The following is an 18,991-nucleotide window of genomic DNA, read 5'->3' on the forward strand; positions in this document are numbered from 1 at the left end:
AAAAAAAAAAAAGAAGTGGGTGCCCCTCCTGCTCCCATTAGGGACACAGGGCTGACATCTAGTCAGGCGACTCAATCATCTTCCCTGTTAATCTCTGCTTCCATATCTGCTCCTTCTCATCTGTTAGGCACCCAGGAGTGAGCCTGCGGACATTAGCTTTCGCGTTCTTAGACCGTAACTGTCCTTTGGTGACGGACTGAGCATAGTTAGTTCTGGGTCACTCCGGACAGCGCACCATCTTCAGTTTGGTGTTTGGTGACGTGCAGCACTATGAACGTGCCCAAGTTCTGCCAGGCACTGGACACTGTCAGTGCTGCAGCAGACACAGGGCGAGCAAACCAGCCTGTGCCGCAGCTCTCATTTCTCCAGGACCCTGCCCAGGAGAGACTGCAGATCCACCACACTCACTACCGTGGCACAGGAACCGACTGCCACCTGCCCTGTCTTCTGCTGAGGAGCCGCTGGGGGAGGGCTGGGGTTAGGGGGACGTGAACCAACCTTGGGAGGTGCTGCCTCGGTGCAGAGTCTAAGGACTGTGCCGCTACGGCTCAGAGATACACGCGCACACTATGTTCCCAACAGCACGCATGCACAACCTCCCCCCACCCCGTGTGAAGGGCTCAGAGCCACACGTGGACACACACATTTCTAAAGCGCAGAGACAGACAGACATACACACGTGAAGGAATAAATACTATTTTCATAGAAATGAGTATGAAAAAGACTCAGTTCTGATTTCTAAAACAATATCCACACATACACTGATATCAAACAAAAGCTCTTTGGGACCATGACCTTAGCAGGGGAGGGACAGACAGACGGAGAAAAGACGTCTCAGGCTGCCTGTATGTCTCCAGCTGTCATTACTAGATGTCAGAGTGACACGTTCAACACTCTTGTCACCTGGTTTATGAAAGGTAAAACAGCAAAGCTAGTCTGTGTGAGCTTCTGAGGGATTCTCACAGGAGGCCAAGAGGCCCAAAGCTTCAGCGAAACGATTACATTTCATGAATGAACAACTGAGGTGAGACAAGCCCGCCCAACTCTGTAACCAAGCCACCGAATACGCAGAGAGGCAGGACTGGAAGTGACGTGTGTGCAGCAAAGCTTGTGCGGCCGGCTCTCTCCTAAAACCAGGCCCTACGCTCTCGTTAACTTTCAGATCTTTTCTGTTCTGTGGGTGTGTTTCTCATTTTATTTCCAGCTGTACAATGTCACATATCCTGCGTTTACCATTCCACACGCTAACACGGGCTGTGAGCTCTAAGTCTGGTATTCCCTCAACAGCCCGCTGGCCTCTTACTGCAAAGACAACGTGTACTTCGGCTCAACTCAGAAATCACCGCAGTTCTGGTAGTCTGGCAATGACACACATCTGCTGTTCTCTAAATGGAGAGCAGGCATGTAGTTCAGGCAGAATTCTGTCTCTTGTGCAGAACATGCTGAGAGGTCGACATTCAGCTCTGATGGAGCTGCAAGTCCCTTCAGAACTTTTCGTACCCAGATGACAAGACAGGAAACTCTCCAGCGGACAGTCAGAGGTCTACGAACGACAAACAGGCACAGCCTCTGTCCTGTCTGAAGGACTACCACAATGGATGGCTTTTTTGACAGTTAATTCGTATTGCTGTATTAAGAATTTTAAAAATCAAGTAATGCAAGTCTTAATTTCTAAACAGTTTTATCTCACCAGCTTCTTAAATCACCATGTTGACCTCACTGGGGGCGTCATCACCGTATGAGACAGTTCAAGTAGGCCACCAGATCAGGGGCAGTGTCAGGGGCAGAGTTAAAACAAATGCAATGACAAAAATAAAGGAGCGACTCAAAATGTGCACCAAGCCACCGTGCTCATGAAATACCACCCAGTTAGGTGAGAAATGAAAAGCACTATCCAAACTCAAAGGCTCTCTAGTTTTCAGACTCTTCCGGGCAAGGCTCTGAGGCCGTGGGAGGAGAAGCAAGCCTCACCAGACCACTCCTCACGGGCGCAAGAGAAAGCACGGGAACGTCCTCAGAGCAGGGCACAGCGACCCACAGCAAAGCAACAGGACTCTACTCTGGCACAAAGGTGAGGGAGAAAAGAAAAACGCCCCAGGTGGAGACTAAGTCCGGAGACTTGTAAGGTTCACACTTCATCGGTATGAACACCCTCCATCACCTGTCAGAATGGTTGCAGTGACTCAGAAGCGACACTGACTTCAATGTGCTGACAAGCTGTAGACACAGTATTATTTTATCAAGTAGATATTTACACAAAGGGGCCATTCATGTATTTGTCTACATTCTGAAGCAAAGTGAACCACAGCTTTGTAGATGTGCTTCCACAAGTAACATTAGTGTCAATGCAACACTGAAATACAGAACAAATGAAACCCCTCACTTTGCGGCCACCAGCTGGACTTCACCCTGCCGGGCCCGCTGCTCCCACCACTGAGAACGCGTGTGCGGTGCTGTCTACAGAGAGTTGGCGGCCGACACAAGACGAGCCACCCCCACACTGCACTGCCACGCCACAGTCACCTCACAAGCAGAGACGCACTTCAACAGCTCTGTGCTCCCAACTGACTGCTTGTGAATCTAGTGGCAATCTTGTGACTCCAGGAAGCTAAACAGAAGACTGTTCTAATCACACAGCACAAGAACTCATGGAAGATTCTACTTCTTGATTAACACAGAGTTCATTGTTTAGAAAGCTCCAAGTCTGAATGTCAATGCTGACACCAACAGGACCTACTGACAGACACTGGGTAAATGATAACGGGGCCATCACTTCCTCTCTACCTTTTTCCCGGAACAATGCACTTGGGAAGATCACTACAACACACACGCTACATGGGAGACACATCATAAATGGAAAAAGCTGAAGCTGCGGGGTTGAGAACGAGGTTTCGGAGTCATGGGGCAGTGGCCTGACAGCAGGGTCTTAGCTCTAGCATGACAAGGGACAAGAGTGAGACACTCACAGAGGATTACGTTCCCTACTAATCTTCCACGTGAGGACGCCTTACAGAAAGGCCACCCGCATCACGCACACAGGCCTAGGACAGCACCGAAGGCGGGCCGTGGCCTAGGGGCAATGCTGCATCGGGAAGGCGGGCGTGGCGGGGTACTTCACCGTTGTAGCACGCCCAGTGCAGCGCTGTGTAGCCATGACTGTCCGCTGTGGCCGGGTCTGCATCCATGGCTGCCGCCGACTGCAGGAGCGCTCCGAGAACTCCAATGTGTCCACAGGCGGCTGACAAGTGGATCGGCGTTCGGCCTCTGCTGTCTCGAAGTAAACACTTAGCACCGTGCTGAAGCAACGCATCCACACACTCCTCGTGGCCAGTAACTGCCTGAAGGAGAAAAGGGAGCAGATACAGCACGGCAGACTCTCTACGCCCACCGCAGCCCCCGCTGAGCCCACTCTGACTTGGGACCCCCATCAGGGTTCAGAGACTGTAAATCTCAAAGATGAGCAGTGGGCTTCATAATCCTTCTGCACAGTGGCTCGGGGGTTTGAACTGTCAACCTTCTGATAGACAGACAGCAAACACATAATGGAGTATATATCCCAGGGATCTGGATGTCAAGTGTGGGTAGTTAGAAACGTTTTTAAAATTCCCGTATTTCTGGCACCCCTACAAACTAAGGCCATGTCTAACTTCTTTATAATTGTATTTTTATTAAAAATGTACTTTAGAAGCAAACTGAAACAATGAAAAACAAACAAAAGAGAGGAATTTTACTCAGTATTTTAAAGTTGAACATTTTCCTGTTATCACTGTCAAAAGTAAGGGTTAAAAAATTAAAATAGATTAAAAAAGAAACAAACATTCAGAAAAAAGTATGTGATAAAAATCAAATGGAAAAAAAGTGACATATACTAGATCAACACAGGGTAATGATTTTAGGTGGCGCTGGGTCAACTACAATTCATAGTGACCCTTTAAACAGTGGACCCTGCCCTGTCCTGTACCGCCCTCACACCTGAGCCCTGCCCTGCCCTTTACCATTCTCATCATCTCTGGCAAACCTAAGTTCAGGGTAACAGGAAGCCATAGCTTCTGGGAAGGGAGGGAGACCTCTGGGCTTACCCCTCGATGCAGCGCTGTCCTCCCCCACTTATCTTTGGCATCTACGTTGGCTCCTTTGTTGAGCAGGGAGTAAACACAGTCTGTGTGCCCATTGAGAACAGACAGCATCAGAGGAGTCCTGGGAACAACACATGAGGGTCAAAAGTCCCTTCTACGCCCAACGAAGTGTAGGAGTCGATTCTGAAACGTCATTTGTGAGATGCAACTTTCTACTTAAAGAGTATACTATTTTATGTATATTATTATCATTACAATCCAGGACACACCAACAGACAGAAGTATGATGAGCAACAAATACTCTAAATTGAATTTAAAATTCTTAAAACTTACTGTCCATTTCCATCTTGAATGTCTACTGCATTCTGTGGCTCTGCATTTCCTACTAAGAGCCGTAAACATTCTGAATGGCCATTGGTTGCTGTGAAGTGAAACGTAACATTTTTGGTCACGAGAGGGTAAGAAGAGGCCATCTTTCAGCACATTTTCTAGAATACAGTTCAGGAAGAGTTTTAGTGAACTGAACATGCAAGAAATGAAACGACTTCTCGGTCTCTGTAAGCCTGTTCTCCTGGCCGTGTGCATGGCCGGGCGCACACGAGGGCAGGCCCCCTGTTGTTGCCTCCTCATGGCTGGTCCCCAACAGCGGCCTGGCTGACTGCACTCACGTCATGGACTTCTTGGTGGCTGTGTGCGCAGGGAGAGCAGCCTGGCTCCAGCTCAGGTGACAAGCTCGTGCCTGCACCAAGCCCGCTGGAGAAACCTCACGCCCCTTTATCAATGACTGTCACTGATAACGATCACAGAGCTCTCGCAGGCCCTCACTCCAAGAGCCGAGAAGCCCTTCTCTCTGCTCGCGTCCAGATGGGATCCCATGAAGAAGCAACAGCCATCGGAAAGCGTTAGTGAAAACACAAGAGGCTCATGACAATGGGACAGAGCGCGGAGACGCCTTTTCTCAATGGGAGCCTTGGGACTGTGTGGCTTTTTTTTTTTAGACTGAACCATTTAAGCCACTTGTGTGTGGGTAGATCCCCTGTTACTTATAGCTGGGGTGGGGGAAATCAAATGACACACATAAAATAGAAAAGTATATACTTCTACATCCAAATGTCAAAGAGAACTGTGGTCCAGACGTGGCCCAAAGAAAGCTGTCAACTTTTAAGAGCAATGACATCTGCTGCAGAACTGAGTTCCTCCTCACAGAGTATGAGGCTAGTTTGCAAAGAGTCCACCATCATTTAAAAAGTGATAGTGTTCAAGTCCTGTGGGTCAACATCAACCCCTGCACCCGACACGCTAGCAGCAACTCAAACAGCTCAGCTCAGTAACCAGTGGCGGCCGGGGCTACTGAGCACGGCTCCAGGAGGTTCTACCTTGGATTGCTGTTACTCTGAGTATTTTATCTACTCACTTACACAGCAGCAAGCGCTAACTTTTCTGTCATCTAAATGCTAAATATTTGGGGAAATGCCTGTCAGTTTCCAGAAAGATCTCAGTGACTTTTTGAGCACTAGAATAAAACTTAGCAGACTGGAAAATGAGAAGCCAGGCTTGTATCTACTAAATCGGTACAGTTTCTCCAGGGCATATGGTTGATGCTGGACTGGATGGCACTGCTTAGCCACGTCTTAGTATTCATCTGTCAGGAGGGCAAACACTCAGCCTCAAAAGTGGTCTTTAAGCAAAGAGTTTAGCTTTGGTAATAAAGAATGCATGCCTACTGCACTGTACTTTATTAAGAATGATCTAGGTCATTGCTGTATGTACCTTCAAGTCAGAGCTGACCCTGCAGAGGGTTTTCAGAGGCTGTAAATGGCATGGGAGGAGAACGCCCATCTTTCTTCCATGGAGGAGCTGGTGGGTTCACACCACGTGCCCCTGGGATGGCAATGCAGCTCCTTACCAGTGGGTACAAGAGCTCCCTAGAAGACTCTATGCTGGATCACACTGCAACAATAACTAAGATGATTAGACAGGAACTTGGGGGAGCCCTGAGTTATGTTCCTGTGAGAACAGTCCAGGAAGGTGGCTAAGACTGGCTGTCCACGGTGAGGAATGTCACCAGTGCTGGTGAACTATGTGCAAACTGGGAGCTGGTACATTCAGGCTGTGCGTATTCTAGAAGAGCACCAAACCCTCTTGGAAAGGCTTGCTGAGTTCTGCAAAGCATCTGTGCTTAACTATATTAGTTTCTGAGTTGAGACTGGTAAGTAACTTCACTTTTTCAGATTGATTCAATAGTCCATGACAGCATTTTGAACTCTTCATCATACGATGTGGGTGTGTGCCGCAGAGTCGAGTCAGAATTGACTCACAGCTGACCCTCCAGCGGGTTTTCAGAGGCTGCAAATCGCAGAAGAGGAGACTGCCTATCCATGCTCCTGTAGAGCAGCTGGTGGATTCGAACCACCTGTCTTTGGGATGGCAGCACAGCTTCTCAGGACTAGGCCACCAGAGCTCCATAAGCATACTATGTAACAGTTGACATGAAGATGTTATTCATCTACTATTGAAAAGAGTGATCTCTGAGCCACAGTGTACCACATGATCATTTCTACCAAGACATTCAGGAATCTGCTATTGAAAGACTTCTCTCTGAGCTCTCAAGGAGCATGCGGTTTCCAAGAGGCTGCCCTGGTGCAACAGTAAGCCCAGAAAGACAATCCAGGACCCCGTCAAATGTGCTCTGAGATCACTGTAAAAACTACCACCGCTCAATGAGTCTAACCGCACCAAGGCAGCCTGACGGGGGGAGCAAAGCGCTTGGTGAGGACTCCTAAGTTCCAGAAATCTCCATCATTGATGAAGAAAACAGCTTACCGCTCACTTCCCTCGCTCAGAATTCATCCCAAAGGAGTCACTATGGGTCTGTGTCACCACAGCCAGCCTGTGACAGGGCGGGCGCTCCTCACACACCCTCCCCCCAAGTATATTGGGACAGATGTGGTCAGTAATGTGGGGGCTCTGAGATCTTGTATAACACAGACAACAAGCCACAACATACACCAACTGCTGACTGAAGAAAGTAAAAAATACAGTATCATTTTGTTGATTAAGTAATTCTACAGTAATAATAATAATAATAATAATAATAATAATAATAATAATAATATAGTAGAGCGTTACGATTTCAAGTCAACAAAATGCTAGGACAATTACCAGGAGTTGTTATTTCAGAAACTGGCAGGAGGCTGGGTGCACAGAGACAGAGAAACACATTAAGAGGACAGTGTTGAGCCCAGCAGAGAGCATGGCGTACCTGCAGCATGGATGGGTGTTCTCTTTAAAATGTAATCTTTCACTAAGATTGAGGCTCCCTGGTTAATGAGGACATCCACACATTCAACGTGGCCCTTGAATGCAGCCAGATCCAATGGTGTTCTCCCACTGTTGTTTCGCACGTCGAGATCTAACAGGGACTGCACCAACACTTCCAGTGCTTGATGGTGACCGTGGTAAGCCTAGAAAACAAACAGAGGCAACCTGAAGGTGGTACCCAGCATGGCTTACCAAATAAGTTACAAAGAATAAAGGAAGTCAATGTATCTTCACATTATTACTATTGGATAGAATAAAACATTTCTGAACTGGGACTTCAATACAGTAGGCGATGTTGTTACTAGGTGCTGTTGATGCAACTAGGAATTACTGTGACCTGAGGAGAAACGCATCTGATCCTTGTCCCGTCCTGTGCCATCCTCACCATGCCTGAGAGACTCAAATGCACTGCTTCAGTCACTGTGTTGATCCGTCTTGTTAGGGGTCTTCCTCTTTCTTGCTGACCTTCCACCTTTCCAGGCATGATGTCTTTTCCCAAGGACTGGCCCCTCCTAGCAATATGCCCCAAAGGATGTGGGGTGAACTTTCACTATATTTGCTTCTCTAAGTTCCAAGAAAGAAACCATATTCAAGTCTTCTTGAATTAAAACATCCACATCCGCTCCGTAAAAACACAGCCAAGCCCACTGCCATCTGGAATCAGTTCTGCCCCACAGGGAACCCCCACTGGGCTTCCAAGGGTGCATGTTTACACGAGGAGACTGCCGGTGGTAGCCGGCATGCGGGCATGGCATCCACTCCCTGACATCGCGGGACAGTCAAGTCTGTTCCGATCCATACGGAACCCCCACTGGGCTTCCAAGGGCACCAGTTTACCGCCCACCTTCCTCGTGAGGACCTGGAGTCGGGAAGATGCAAACGCTGGATCCAAAGGGCAGCACAGCTCACTGACACGTAGTGCTCCAAGCGTCTCACGACCGTATCCAGACAAAAGACAAATCCCCACACTGAGGCTGCCCACAGATCTGCCACAAACCACCCATGTGCAGCTCAAAGACTGACCAGCTGTTTACCAGACAGATGACCACACGAACAGATCACACTGTAAATGGAAAAGTCTGCACACTTCTACTGTAGCTGAGCTCTCACTGGGTTCTAGTCTGGGGCGGGAAAACGATAACCTGGGTCAGAGGAGGGCTTCACACTCCATCAGAGAGCCGTGGAGCCATGTCCTGTGGAAAATGGCTGAGAGCACCAGAAGGAGACGAAGTGCCCAGGTCTACGGACCCACCCTTGATGTTTCCATGCAGGACGCAGGTGACCCTACCTCAGCCAACTCAACTGTTTGAGGGTCACCTCTAATTTTGTTACTCAACATCATATTAACGAGATTATGGTACTAAAGAAAAAAATGTGAGAAACATACTGTACGGAGAAGGAGCAATAGAGAGGGGTCTGATAGCTTAGTAAGATTCTGTGCTGCAATCCCCAAAGTACGCGGTTCAAATCCACCAGATGCTCCCTGAGAGAAAGATGGGCAATCTCCTCCTACGTGATGTACTGTGTCTGAAAAAAGGCTGGTGGGTCAGCTATGAGTCAGTTCTGCTGGCACACACAACAATATATGCTTTATATCTGTGATAATACACACATCTATATAATTTGGGCACGTGGCCAGAAGGGACTGGTCCTTGGAGAAGGACATCATGCTCGGAAAGGTGGAGGGACAGTGCAGGAGAGGAAGCCCCCAGATGAGGTGGACTGACACAGTAACTGGGGCAATGGGGGTAGGTGTGTCGGCCTCAGGGAGGCTGGCTCAGGACAGCGCAGGCTTCGGGGCTGTTTTACACAGGGTCACTATGGCTGCAGGCGACTCAACGCTACACAGGAACAACAACATGGTACAGACACAAGACCATGACGGTGACAAACAGGACAACAACGAAGATAAAGAGCAGAAAGGAGTGCTGTGACGTCAGAGCTCCTGGCCGCTGCCACCATCGACCTAATGATGGTGAGGGTGATGGCACTGACCCAACAACTGCCTGCTCCCCTGCTCACCCCCATTTCTCAGCACCAGTAATAAAAGGACGACCTCCTCCAGGCTGAGAGGAAGCGAGAAGCCTCAGTGCGCTTTCTCAGTTATTTCCACTAAGGTAGAGAGTGGGAAGAAAGGAGGTCGGGTGGCAGCAGAAAAGCAAATGAAGCTCCGTCAGAAGTGTCTGCAAGGAGAATCCAAGGTAAAAGGCAGAGCCAACGTGATAGTAACAACGTGCATCACAGGACGGCACAGGGTTCCGCATCCACAGGGCTGCTGTGAGTCAGTCCTTCAGGTCAGGACAGAAGCACAGCACCCAGCCTTGGGTGGACAAGGGCTCGAACCACCAGCCTTTCAGCTACTAACAGAGTACTTATCTGTTTGCATTAACTTAACCCAGTATTCTTTTTTCTTTCATTTTTTTTTAAATTTATTATTAATTTTAATGAAAATTTACAGAGGCTTTGGATTTCCATTCATTCACTGTTGCACTTTTCTCCCTTCCCAATCCTCCCTCGTAGTACACTACCCTCTTGGAAAAGTAAAAGAGAAATTCTTTCATTGTTTTACAATCCCTCCCCCAGGTCCACTCCACTATGCAGCCTTCGCTCTGGACTCCTGTCATGACAAAAATACCTAATCACATAACCCTTTTAAACAGTTTTCTCCCCCATCTGTTTCAATGCAGTATACATTACAGAACCCATCTTTCTCAGTCTCCTACCAACCCTGATGTCAGTCCTGCTTTACAACAGTGGCACCATGCAGTATTTGTCCTTTTGTGACTGAGATACTTCACTCAGCATAATGCCCTCCAGGGTCACCTGTTTTGAGTAATATTGCATGAGTTCCTTGTTTTTCAATGCAGCGTAGTATTGCATTGTGTGAATATACTACAGCTTCTCTATCCATTCATTTGTTGATGGGCACTTAGGCTGTTTCCAACTCCTTGCTATTGTGAACAAAGCTGCTATAAACATAGGTGTGCATATATCTGCTTGGATGTCAGTTATGGTCTCTTTGGGATATATTCCCAGTAATGGAATTGCTGGGTCGAATGGTATCTCTATTTTTTTTTTGCAACTTTTTGAGAAAGCTCCTTACTGCCTTCCACAGTGGCTGCACCATTTTACACTTCCACCAACAGTGAATAAGGGTTCCAGTTTCTCCACAACCTCGCCAGCATTTGCTGCCTGCTGTTCTGCTAAATTTTGTTATTCTGACTCGGGTGAGATGGTATCTCTCTAAGAGAGATTCAAATCAAAACCCAGTATTCTTAAACCTCTGTATAACTGCAAACAAACCACAACTACTGTCAATTCCAACACATCAAACCTATAGGACAGAGAGCTTCCCTCCAGCTTCTAAGCCAGAGATCTCTGGAGATAGAGATGGCCACGTGTTTCTCCCACAAAGGGGCTCTCAAATTCAGAGCCAGCAAGCTTCCGGCTTCTTGCTGACCACTTGCACCCACACCTCCCTATGCTCAGTGACCCCACCCTGTAACTGTACTATTCTGAGCTTCAAAATGAACTCCTCCAGCACCAACTAGGCTCAACTGGAGATTTTTACAAGGCAATTCATCCTCAGAGTGGAATGAAGGAACTGCTGGCCTCTCCTGTAACCTTCCTGCTCTAGCAACTCGCATTCCACTGACAAATTCAGAGGAACCTTAAGTTGAAAGGAACATGACAAACTGTACAACCACATTCAGTGACACAATCGAAGGACTGGAAAGCACACACCAGGAGTCCTAAGATCACAGAGCAGACATGTAGTGACAGTCACAGAAATGGCAGTGCTTACAGATCCTCAGTGAGTCAGAAGCCATTCAGGCTGCGAGGACAGAGTATTTAACAATCTTCTGCCAGTGTTAAGTTTCTAGGAGGTTTGGGGGACCCCAAGGAGCAGCATTTAAAAAGAAATCAAACCTTGTCAAGGAGGGCAGTTACTACAAGAACTCTAACAGGAAAGTTACTTTTTCATTGCACGGCCATTATCACGTGAGTTATTACTGGTTCAGGGTACTACTCTGTTAGCAACACAGATACTGGTCTGCACGTGAGCCAGCCTGCTGGCAGTGAAGGACATACTCACAGCCAAGTGCAAAGGGCTTATTGTCGCTCGGTTGTCTGAGTCATTCAGCATGTCTGTCCCCGACGTCTCCATTAACTAGAAAAGAAAGAGGTTTTTAAAGTGCAGGGAAAAGTAATTTTTCATCTTCAACTTTCTTTTGCTGTTGCTAATGCAAGTATCTGGAAGCAGGAGTGACATCCACTTCCTAAACAACACGCCTCTGGAAGCTCTGTGAACTTTGATAAATGCTGACAGTTACAGAAAGGCTTCAGGCCTCTTGTTCATAGGACCACTATGAGTTGTGCTTGACTGGAAGGCAATCAACAACAACAACATTGTAAAGATACTGGAAAAACACCCACCGGCTGAGCAGTTCCCACACGCACAGCTCAGACACCAGCTGTCCTGAGTGCTGGGTGTTCTAGGCATCCTCCCTCGTGAGCACAAACTCACGCAGAGACAGGTGCCTGCAGGCAACACGGTATCAGCCACTCCTCTTCCCCAAGTTCAAATTCACTTGATGGTATAATTGATAACTGAGTATTTAAGGTCATTACACCATCTAACTCGGCGAGCTTCCACGACAGGAGCGTCCTCACAGCACGGTAAGGCCCAGAGACCCGAGGTGGAGGAAGGCTATGTAACCGTCATCACGTAAGCAACGTCTCTCCCTCAGCCAACATTTCTGCCACATCTTTGCTAGATAAAAACAGCTTCAGCTCAAGCCAGGGTTTCTAGATAATCAGAGGTGACTGAGCAGCTGGCCAATTAGGAGAACGCCACCCTGACCAGAGCGACAGGACTTGGGTCTCCCACACGGGAGAAGACATTTAACAACACTGCTTATTCTGAAGGTAGAAAAAAAGAGGATAGCTACTTACAACATCTAAAGGAGTTTCACTTGCAATCTGAAAGAAAACAAACAGAAATGTTGTTGTAAAGAAAACACAGAGAAATGCTATTATAAACCAATGAGCAAAATGCTAGCTGCAGGATTCTGAAACTCTACTCCTTAACGGCGTCTGCTACAAACCCCCCGGCCTTTTCAAACTCAGGTGTGAGGCAGAACAGACCACGATCTGCACGCACAGAACTAGGAGGCCTAGTCTGAAGTCACCGTTAACACCCAAGGGAAAAAATCTGTTGATCTGTATGAGAGTTCCGAATAAGAAAGAAAAGGTGAACTTATTCTTTCTATATTTTAATATCCAATCTTACATTTTATTTCTCCTTGAACGGAAGAGTTTACTGTAATTTATAAAGTAAATCTAAGAAAGGGACAATTTAACCTGAAGCCTGTGACATACCTAAGTGTCTTTTAATTGACCCCCTTTTTTTTAATTTTCCTTTGGCAAAGTGGAGCAAATCTGTGTATATTCAAGAACAAGACTACAGCTGAAATTTCTTTCTCAAAAGCACAGTCCTCCTTATGAGGCGAGGCTGTGAAGTAACTGAGCCTCTCAGACCCCAGAAATACATGGGGGAGGAGCTTCTTTTCAGAGGGGCAGTGCCTTCTCACAGAAGGCTGGAGCACAGAGGTAGGAAGAGAAACCCCAGCTCCAGGTGAGAGGCCATGTGCAGGGAGCCTGGGAGCAGCCTTCTTCTGGGATTGGAACGTCACCTTTCTATCTATGGAAAGGGACCATCTCTGGGAAGTATGAATTTAAAAGGCCGTTGTTGTGTACCGTCACCTTTCTACGTGAAGGAAAGGGAAATGTGACTCAGGAAAGCATGACTCTAACAGGCTGCCGTCGTTGTGTACCGTATAGTCAGAACCGACCCGGCTGACCCTCGGCTGAGTAATCAGAGGAAGTAAATCCTACAGGAGCTCGCCCATCTTCTTCAGAGTGCTGGTGGCCTGGACTGTGCCTTCAAGGTGACAGTGCTGCTTCTTGTCACCAGCGCTATAAGTACCCCATTTCTCGGAAGATGGTTTTATGTGACTTTTGTGAGTGATCTGGTGCACACAGACTGGAGATAGTATGGGTTTGGGCTAGAACATCGTCATAAAGCAAATACCACACTACACGAGTCACAGGAGCTGTGTGATTTCCTGCCAAGCGTAAAGCTGTATTCCCACTAGCCTGCAGTCTATTAAGTGGGCAACAGCATTATAAAAGTAGGAATTATTACAGCAACTAGCAAAATGTAACCGAGATACAGATGAACAGACGGCAAACATGGTGTGTACAGCCTCTGTCCAGATCTTGACAGGGCGGGGCTACCGAAAACGTTTAATCCCCGCAACACACAGTAAGGCAGGTACCCTGTCCCTGACTTAACTGAGGGAAAGAAATTCTAAGAGGATCTCTGCCAGCCTTCAGCACATGCCCTAAGGCAAGCCACCTAGGATACTACGTGCACCCGTCACAGTGACAGCATCACCACGCTCTGTGCTGGGGTGAGGACTCCTCACAGTGACCAGGCCCCGTACTGGGGTGTGCACCCCTCACAGCGACCAGGCCCTGTCCAGGCACTGTTCTGGGGTGCACCCCTTACACCCAGACATCACCACGCTCAGTCCTGGAAACCACACTAGCAGTGAGTATCCCATGGCCACAGCCCCCGACTACAGCTGGTGCAGCGAACACCTCTCCCACACAGACCAATGCCAACTGCTTCTCTCACCCAAAGCCTTCTGCACAGTCCCGGTTCCTTACCAGCTGAAGACACAGGCGGTGACCATAGGCAGCAGAATAGTGAACTGCGTTGTATCCTTGCTTGTCTCGGATCCCTGGATTTGCATCATTTCTTAGTAAGTATTCCAGGCACCTACATATGATAACAGCATGTTGTTGTTATGGGCTGTTCAAGCTGCCTACCATTCATAGTGACCCTAAGCCCTGCTCTATCCCTTGCCAATCTCACTGTCTCTGACAAACCTACTCCCAGTACCCCAGTTCCTGAATCAATCCATCTCACCGAGGGTCTTCCTCTCCTGCGCTGTCCCTCCACCCTCCCAAGCATGACGTCCCTCTCCAAATTCTGGATTTTAGTCCATGACATAACAAAGACAGTAAGAACTGACAATTTTCCTTACACTCACTCACTCACTGCCATGGAGTAGGAGCTGACCCATGAGTGACCCTCGTTTGGGTTTCAGAGGCTGTACATGGAAAGGGAGGAGACGCCACCTCTCCCCACGGAGCAGCTGGCTGTTCTGACAGTGCCTGACAAGATGAACGCTCAGTGATGGAGAAGGCACAATGCTGGCAGTGTAACTACTTCCTCCAGACAACAGGGCGTATGTCCGGCCACCAGGAAGCCCAACAAACAGCAGTGAAAAGGTCAAACAGGCAAGGAAGGACCGGCATTCGGTGTTCTCGGAGAAGTGCATAAGCAAGATTCCAGGGGAACGTGTGTAACGGTGGAGGTGAAGGAATCAGGGAAGATCCAAGATGGAACGGAAAAGGTGGGGTGAGAGTGGGCACAGATCGATGACTTTATAAAACAGTGATCGTATGAAACACCATGTGAATGAAGGGATGTGTGAAGGTGGATAAACTGGGGACGAGTAAAGTCCTGAATGAAGACGGGTTTTTGTAGAAGTAGCGCCCTTGCCCTCGGCCCCCACACTCACTTGCCGTCTGTGTCTGACGTAGCTGCGTAGTGCAGAGGGGTGCAGCCTCGTTCATCGAGGTCGTTCACACTTGCCCCGGACCCCACAAGCGCAAACAGGCACTGGTAATTGCAGTTGGCAGCGGCGTAGTGCAGTGGGGATCTGGTGTGTCCAAGGGGAAAAAAACCCAGAAGCGAGAGACTTAGATGGGGAAAGAAGAGTCCATTCGCCCGTTACACCACCCGGTCACAGCCACGCTCTGCACACTGCCCTTTGGAGGGACTTCTACCCCACAGTACGTCTTCTGTGTGGCTGGACAGAGAACCAGGGGAAAGGAGGGGTGCTGAGAGCTTGTATGTAAAGCAAGCAAGGTGGAGATACAGTTCAAGGATTTCATCCTGTGAGTCGATGATACCCTCGTACTTTGCTCAGCAATGCGGTCATTTAACAAAGTTTCTCATGTGCTAACACAAGTCGTCCAACGAGTCTGTATTCCAGGAAGGCAGCCTTTGTTTATGTGTCAGCACAAGAATAGGGAGTAAGAAAAAAACAGAAGCATTGAAACGAATGCTTAGCTATTAACCGGCTGACAGAGGTGACCAGGAATACCAGTTTTCATCAGCTAATGGACACGTTTTGAAACCTGCTCTCTATTCCAAGGAGCTGAGTATTTATTGAACTAAAAAAACCTCAATACTTGTCTCACTGATTTCTTCACGGTTATACTTCTGTGAAATGGAATGTTCCTAAATACATAGACGTTTCTGTCTTTAGAGTATCAAACTATGGTGATATCATGGTTTATCATTAAATTGGAGGAAAAGAACAAATTTCAGTTGTTTTCATGGAAAATTTTTTCTAAAATATTTATCTAGTAAAGTAACAAGGATTCTGCCTTATGAGAGAATACTAGAGAACAAAAAAAAAAATTTATAAATAACCTTGATTCATCTCCATGCCTCTGAACTCAGCATATGTTTGGAAGCTTGCTCTGTAGTATAGACTATTTTGCTATTTGTATTATCAACTGCTACAGATTAACTACCACAAGTGGATGAGCATATAGTTATCAAAGCAAGTCAGCTATATCCTATCCCAAGCTCAACACAGAGGTCCTGTTAGCCCTTCCCTCTGTCAGAGGGCTCTGTTCCTTACAGCAACTGTGGGGGCAGCATGTCCTACCTAGGCACACACATGCACACTGTTTCGGGGACGGGCACCTTCCTCTGGCACTCACACTTTGCTCAGGTTGCCACAGTCAAGTCAAGCTGCTCTCAAGCCTTTCTTGAGCAGTTCTCAGGCACTCTCCTGTCAGATGCTAAGTAACTAAGCAGACCATCAGTCCCCAAATGCTACCAGCAATGGGGCTTAGGTCTGAACAGTGACAGCACGTCCTGGACAAGCGAGTGACTGGGACTTCCCAGTGGCCTTCCCTGATTCCCGCAGATGAGTGTTGGGGGGTATAGGCGAGGAAGGAGAGTACATTTACGTATCTGTAACTTGCTTCCTCCCTCTTCTCCAGGGCTCAGTATACACATATGGGTGGGAGAGGTAATTTGGTGGAAGGAATAATTTGGGGAAAGGAGAACTGTCCTATTAAACCTCAGTGCTGTGGTGCTACGGGGTTTCTAGTCCCACACCCACACGCATGAGAACAGGGTTTGGCAGCTCGCCTAGGCTGCAAGTGTGGGTGCAAGTGTCACAAGGAATAGTCAGATGTTACCGTGGGTCTTTCAATACATGGTGATTACAATGCAGACACCACCGAACTGTTGGGTTTACTCTCAGAAGGCAGCTGAGGGCCACGCAAGGCATAAAGTCAACAGAAATCACCAGGCTCTATTGAAAAACTGGATTATAGCCTACCTCCCAAATTTGTCCTTTTTGTTGAAGTCTGCACCAGTATTCAGCAGAAGGTTTAGGCACTCCAAATTTCTATTCAGGAAAGACAGAGTTAAAAATATGTATTGTCAGTGATTTTTTAATGCAACTTGTAGGTTCAAATCATGATCAAGGTGTTTCCAGCTGAATGCAGTAGTGGCTAACAGGATGCACTCTACATTAACACGGTGGGAGAGTATATTACATGAGTATTGGTGTTTGCAAACCTGGATTCACATGCTAAGTTACAACGAACACCATAACTGCCAAGTGAACTCGTGGCGGCTCCTGAATATTGTGCTGTCCATGGTCTTTCCCTTTACCAGTGACCTTTCTAAAAGGAAGTAAAGATGCTTTAACCTACCCTCCAGCTGCCGCTGCGTGTAGACAGGTCCTGCCAAAGTCATCTGGGGAATCTACGTCAAATCCTACAAAAAGGAATAGGTTTGATGGGAATGCATATTACAGTGTTAAGGCAGGGAGCACCTGTCCCAATCCTCAACAAAACCATGAATAATGAAAACGTAGACAAGCAGTGAAGAGAAATCAGTAATACCATTATAATAAGTGTAGTGCTCAAGAAACACTCTAGAAAAGGTGCTAGAGCACTTGTTTAAAAAGGCATGGGATACAAAGGGGTATTACTCCGTAATAGAGACACAAGCGACAAGCCAGAACACGGTGCCGTTTGAAAACACTGCGCTCCTAGACTATAACATGGCCCAGGCCCCTCGTGGGCAATGTCCAGGCAGGACTGTCGCTTAGAGGATGCTTAGGGCTGGTGAGAGTGATGGAAAGTGAGTACTGGAGGGGCTTCCTGGGAAGCGGGTTCCAAAACCTACTTCTGTGAATACTACTTAAATTCGGGTTATGTCTAGTACACCCCAATGAAGCTGTCCATCCCACTCCTCCTGGGCAAGGGGGAAGACCATCATTATCCAAAGTACAGAACTGTTCTAGAACTAATCCATACCACGTTCCTGGACTAACAAAGGAAACCTGCCTAGAACTGAAGCGACAGCTGAGTCTTGACATGCACAAAAGTAAGTTAATACTTTCTCAAGGGGCGAATGAACAACACACCTTGGACACATCTGTGAACACTGGGAAAAGCTAGATAAAGAGATGGTCTTCAAATGCTGAGGATGAGAGACGACAGACAACCAGCCTGGAGAGTCCCACGTACCTGAAGAGAGAAGTTTTCTGCAGCAATCTGAAAACCCACTCAGGGCTGCGAGATGGAGGGGGAACATCCCGTGCACACCCCGCCTGGAGGGAAGAAGACAGGTCCTGATTACAGCCGGTTAAAGACCCATCTACGTCAGTGACATACAAGCCATCCAAACGAGCAATGCCATCGGGCAGAATCTGCAAGACCTAGTGAGGTTTCAGACAGCGTTTCTCTAAGAGCTGGGTTTGCAAGCTCAGCACTCTGGGCATCCTGGTTTACAGGTGGAAGGGCTGGGGGAGCCTTGCCCACGTACTGAAGGGCGGCACTGCAGGATGCAGCAGCTGCCCCACATCCAGTCACTGGATGCCAGTAACAGTAGGACACCAGAAGTGTCTCCAGACGTTTGTTTGTTGAGCACAAGTCACACCATTAACCATAGGTCAGTTCCTGTCCACCACAGAGAATTACTCGCACAAGAAAAGAGGTTCAAAACTGTTGACTACAGCATTTTGAAATAAGAAAAACATAGATAAGCAATTTCTATTTGTACAAAGGAGACATGTTTGTAGTAATTTTACAGTGAATCAAAGGTCTACTTGTAAAAATGTGCATAAAGCCCAAGTTTTATTTTTATAAATAAAGCAACAGATATGTGTGTGGGGGGGGGGGAGAAATAGAGCTTTCCAGAAGGTTTAAGACATTGTCGCACACTTTTAAATTGATGACCGTGCTTAGAAACACATTTTGCCGTCATTTGCAGCAACATGTTAAAATTTATGACTAAATTGGGTTTTTTTAATAACAAGTGCTCATGTGGCATGGCCGTCATGCACCTTCTCACCAAAGGCTGTTAGCCAAAGGCTGCGGGTCTCCAAACCCCAGCGGCTGAGGAAGAGACACGGGCAGTC

General features: G+C 47.6%; 1 protein-coding gene across 3 annotated transcripts in view; it reads right to left on the reverse strand.

Annotated features, from left to right (window-relative positions):
• The window catches only part of ANKRD28 (ankyrin repeat domain 28), a 97,853-nt gene that overhangs the window by 5,893 nt on the left and 72,969 nt on the right, over window positions 1-18,991 (reverse strand). For all 3 annotated transcript variants that reach the window (XM_006883332.1, XM_006883331.1, XM_006883330.1), the window contains exons 11-21: window positions 18,099-18,181; window positions 17,277-17,340; window positions 16,898-16,966; window positions 15,053-15,193; window positions 14,133-14,244; window positions 12,354-12,380; window positions 11,494-11,568; window positions 7,339-7,540; window positions 4,410-4,497; window positions 4,080-4,197; window positions 3,119-3,338 (exon numbers count right to left, since the gene is read on the reverse strand). In XM_006883332.1, coding sequence (XP_006883394.1) covers window positions 3,119-3,338; window positions 4,080-4,197; window positions 4,410-4,497; window positions 7,339-7,540; window positions 11,494-11,568; window positions 12,354-12,380; window positions 14,133-14,244; window positions 15,053-15,193; window positions 16,898-16,966; window positions 17,277-17,340; window positions 18,099-18,181 — 1,199 coding nt within the window. The remainder of the gene's footprint in view (window positions 1-3,118; window positions 3,339-4,079; window positions 4,198-4,409; window positions 4,498-7,338; window positions 7,541-11,493; window positions 11,569-12,353; window positions 12,381-14,132; window positions 14,245-15,052; window positions 15,194-16,897; window positions 16,967-17,276; window positions 17,341-18,098; window positions 18,182-18,991) is intronic.

This window comes from Elephantulus edwardii, unplaced genomic scaffold, assembly GCF_000299155.1.
Source record: "Elephantulus edwardii isolate Elephantulus edwardi_28Jun2011 unplaced genomic scaffold, EleEdw1.0 scaffold00027, whole genome shotgun sequence".
In the NCBI taxonomy this organism is placed as follows: domain Eukaryota; kingdom Metazoa; phylum Chordata; class Mammalia; order Macroscelidea; family Macroscelididae; genus Elephantulus; species Elephantulus edwardii.